General features: G+C 60.1%; 1 protein-coding gene across 1 annotated transcript in view; it reads left to right on the top strand.

The window, feature by feature from the left end:
* Position 1: 1 nt before the first annotated feature.
* Positions 2-4,184, top strand: part of LOC104981222 (aflatoxin B1 aldehyde reductase member 2-like) — a gene marked incomplete at its 5' end in the record, with an annotated part of 43,219 nt that continues 39,036 nt past the window's right edge. The window contains 4 exon segments of the mRNA XM_010830225.1: positions 2-89; positions 2,532-2,719; positions 2,888-2,992; positions 3,840-3,936. Coding sequence (XP_010828527.1) covers positions 2-89; positions 2,532-2,719; positions 2,888-2,992; positions 3,840-3,936 — 478 coding nt within the window.

Below are 4,184 nucleotides of genomic sequence, written 5' to 3'. Positions count from 1 at the left end.
GCTGGACACGGCCTTCATGTACAGCGACGGCCGGTCCGAGAGCATCCTGGGCGGCCTGGGGCTCGGGCTGGGCGGCAGCGGCTGCACAGGTAACGCCCGGTGCCCCGACCGCCTGTCCTCACCCAGCCGCGTGCCGCGCGGACCTTTGCGCAGGACGCCCACCCGACCCAGCCACACCCCCGCAGCGGCCAGGGCCGGCACCCCCGTCCGCTCCCGGGGCGCCGACCTCCCCTCGCCGTCCCACAGCTTTGTGGATCCCCCGCTCGCTCTTCGAGCTTCGTGCGCATCCAGTCCGGATAGCAGAAAGCGCTTTATCCAGACCACCTTCCCCTCCGCTCTTCTGGGGTTGCAACTCGGTAGCCCCCGAGCCTTACCCGAGCCTAGTCTAGTCCTTGCCTTCCTATCTCTGTTGCTTTCCTGGTGCTCCTCTCTGTGGCACTGGTCTCCAGCGCTGTGCCCTAACCCGCCTCCTACCCTGCCAGGTGCGCATAACCGGTCCCCAGGCGCTCTGCCTACGCCCCTCTCCTCATTGCCTTCACTGCCTGTGCGCCCGCTCGAGCTCCCTTTTCTCTTCCCTTTTCTTTTCATCAGGCCCTAGACTTCGTTCATTTGGCAGTACCCCTGGCTCTCCCACTGTGAGCTCCAGCATTGCTCCTGGCGAGGCTGGCAGAGCAGGGGTGGTGGGCTGAAGAGTGGGGAGGTGTGAGAGGGGGTAAGGGCTTTCTGTCCACTTCTGTAGCCCCGTGCCAGCTTCTTATGGAGGTATAACCCGCCTCCAGGGAGCTCGTCGTCTAGTGGGGAAGACGGAAGCAAATGATGGCAGAGGAGCCTAGAAGAGGAAGCACTTTTAAGGGAGGAAGGCATGAGGGGCCCAGGAGGAGGACCTCGGAAAGGCTCAGAATGCCCTGGAGCTGGACCATCGAGGACCAGTTGTAGTTTGCTGGGCAGAGAATGAGAGAAAGGGGCGTAAGAGGTGGAGGGCATAGCTGTGCCAGGCCTGGTGTGTGGAAGAGTGGCCTGGAGGCAAGTGTGGCTTGAGTGACGTGTGTGTGGAGGGATGGTCCCTCATTGGCCTAATGCCATTGGACGTGCCTCCTGTTTCATCCTGAGGCTCTTCCTTCCCAGCCCTTGTGGGTGGTGCCCTCTGGGTTCTCCTTAGATTCACAGCTTGGTGGATCTGCAGGAACTGGGAATGAGCATCTCAGACCCACGCTGTAGCTCACATGGCTGCCTCTCTTGGCTAATAAAAATCTGGTTCTTGAACTGTTTTTTCTCCCTCCAGCCCTTCCCCGCTTCCTTCTTTGAGGCCAGGTGCTCACTGAGTCCAAGTCCTCACGTTGGACCCAGGCAAAGTTCACATCAAGAATGCAGCAGGGGGAGTGACAGATGTGAGGATGGAGAAAATCTGGACTGGGAGCTGAGGGACGTGGTCCTCCCCTCTGAACCACCGAGTTGCCTTTGCCAAGTGTGGAAAGGACAGAATCCAGAGAGCTGGCATTCTTTTCATTTTCGTTGTTTGCTGCGTTGTGAGGCTGAGGCCTGGGTAGTTCCCAACCAGGGATCAAAACCCGTGCCCCCTGCAGTGGAGGCACGGAGTCCTACCCACTGGACCACCAGAGACGCCCCAGAGGGAAGGCATCCTTCACAGCACTTCCAAGCTGCTTGCGTAACAGAGCACTCCCTTGTTCTGCTGGGGGTGGGGGTGCCTCTACAGTGGGGGTGGGGTGCGTGCCTCCAGTAGTCTAGAAGGGAGAGGCCGCCACTGCCTCTGCTCATCTCACCTTCCACCTCTCTCTCAAATGCACTGCCAGGGGCCATGTTCCACAGCTGCATCTCTTTCCCGAATTCTTGTCGCAGCTTGTATACTTGTTCCATCTCCAGGCGTGTCTGTCTGTATGGCCAGAGTGAACGCAGCTGACTAGTTCAGTCAGGGAACCTTTGAACGATGGATGGGAATTGAGAAAACCCTTTGGAATTGGGTCTGGCCCCCTTCTCTTGTCTCACGTCCCAGCGCTCCCTGCCTGGGGCTCACGCTCTTATAACTCAGTATTCAACCGACTGTGCTTTCTTGCCTTTGCCCCAGTTCCCACCCTCTGAAACGTGCTTCCCACCCTTCCTTGGTGGCTGGGACTCTTTAGAGACTCAACTTCGGGGGTCAGGAAGCTCTCCCTGGAATTCCTCAGTTGGACATGCAGGTCTGCTCTGGCCTCTACTGTGCTTTCCTGTTTAACATCAGCTTCTAGCCTGTGAGCGCCTTGAGGGCAGAGATGGGAGTGTGATTCGTTCATCTCTGCACACTTGGGCTCTGCCCCAGGCTCACCAGCCAGCAGTTGTGACTAATGGTGGCAGTGAACGTCAGGAGCTCACATGAGACCTTATTTAATCCTCATGCTGTCCTTACGAGGACAGATCCATTGTTATCACCCTCATGTTGTAGATTAGAGAATTGAAACTCAGAGAATTTAAGTAATTTCTCCAGGGTCATGTGGCTAGTAAGTGGTTACATTAACCAGGACATTCTTCCTGCAAAGCAAAAATTGCAACCAAGGCCAATCCCTGGGAGGGGAAGTCACTGAAGCCTGACAGCCTCCGGTCCCAGCTGGAGACGTCCCTCCAGCGGCTGCGGTGCCCCTGGGTCGACCTCTTTTATCTGCATGCGCCAGACCATGGCACCCCCGTGGAGGAGACGCTGCGCGCCTGCCACCAGCTGCACCAGGAGGTGAGGGCAGCCCCTGACTCCCCACCCTGGCCTGTCGGTGCCCAGAGAGCAGAGGCTCTGGGGCTGTCCCGGAGCAGAGCAGGGGACGGACCCCACGCCCAGGGTCCCAATCCCCGGGACTGGCGTTCTGGGCTGCGGGGGGATCTGACCGTGGCCTCTCCCCCGCAGGGCAAGTTCGTGGAGCTCGGCCTGTCCAACTATGCCGCCTGGGAGGTGGCCGAGATCTGTACCCTGTGCAGGAGCAAAGGCTGGATCCTGCCCACCGTGTACCAGGTGAGGCCCGGTCTGCAGAGGCCCGTCTCCAGGGCACCTGCGACCCCAGGTCCTCTTGTGCCCCCTGCCCTCTCCAGAGCAGCCACTCCCCTGCTCCCAGCCTGTAGACGACCCCCGGGGGCCATCAGGCTGACCACCGGCGCCCGCCCTCAGGCCCTAGCCCCTCTTCCTTCCTGCTTCTGGCTCTGCGGTCAGCCCGAACTCGCCTCCCCCTCCCCCCTGGCAGGAGTGCCCGGGCGTCACTTAGATACCTCTTCCTCTGGAGGCCTTTTCCAACAGCCCAGTGGGTCCTCCAGTCTCCAGACCCCACCTTTATGCATTGAGCGAGCATTTCTGAGAATCCGCCGTGATCACAGAAGCCGCCTCTATGTGATCATCTGTTCTGTCTTTTTTGTTTGTTTGTTTGGCTGCCTCGGATCTTAGCTGCCTCATACGGATCTTGCATTGTGTCCCACGGACTCTCTAGTTTCGGCTCTCGGGCTTAGTTGCCCGACCAGGGATCAGACTCGGGTCTCTTGCATTGCAAGGTGGATTCTTAACCACTGAACCATCAGAAGAGTCCACTCCGCTTTGTTTTTAACTCGACTCTGACATCTCTTGAAGCAGAGAGCTCACCGCATCCACGTGTGTTTGAGAGCTCAGGGTCCAGCCCACGGTTGGTGCCTGCAGATGTGTGTGGGATGGCAGAGCCAGGCCGCCATCCCTTCCTGGGGCCCAGCACCATCTCCCCGTCCACCAGCAGTGACTTTGGAAACCATGTGGAGTCCTGGGGGTCTTGACCGAAGACTTTGAGAGCAGGCTGGGGCTCCCCGGCCAGGCCCCGCTCAGCTGGCCCTTCTGCCCGCAGGGCATGTACAACGCCACCACCCGGCAGGTGGAGACGGAGCTCCTGCCCTGCCTCCGGCACTTCGGACTGCGGTTCTACGCCTACAACCCTCTGGCTGGTATGGGCTGTGCGGGCACAGGCTCCCCTGGGCGGGAGGGCCTTCCTGACCCCGTTTCTGCCCCTTCCTGACCCGGGAGAAGCCTGGCCCCAGACCTGGGAAGGGGAGGGCTTTGCCAGGACCTCCGCCCGTCCTGGTTCCCCCGCCATCACCCCCACTTCCGGCCCAGCGGGCTCTGGGGGCAGTGCCTGGGGGTCTGACTGCAGCCTTCCCGCAGGAGGCCTGCTGACCGGCAGGTACCAGTATGA

The sequence above is a fragment of the Bison bison genome, unplaced genomic scaffold (genome assembly GCF_000754665.1).
Source record: "Bison bison bison isolate TAMUID 2011002044 unplaced genomic scaffold, Bison_UMD1.0 scf7180017864516, whole genome shotgun sequence".
Lineage (NCBI taxonomy): Eukaryota > Metazoa > Chordata > Mammalia > Artiodactyla > Bovidae > Bison > Bison bison.
Note: the sequence above shows the minus strand (reverse complement) of the source record. Positions and strands in the feature narration are given on the sequence as shown.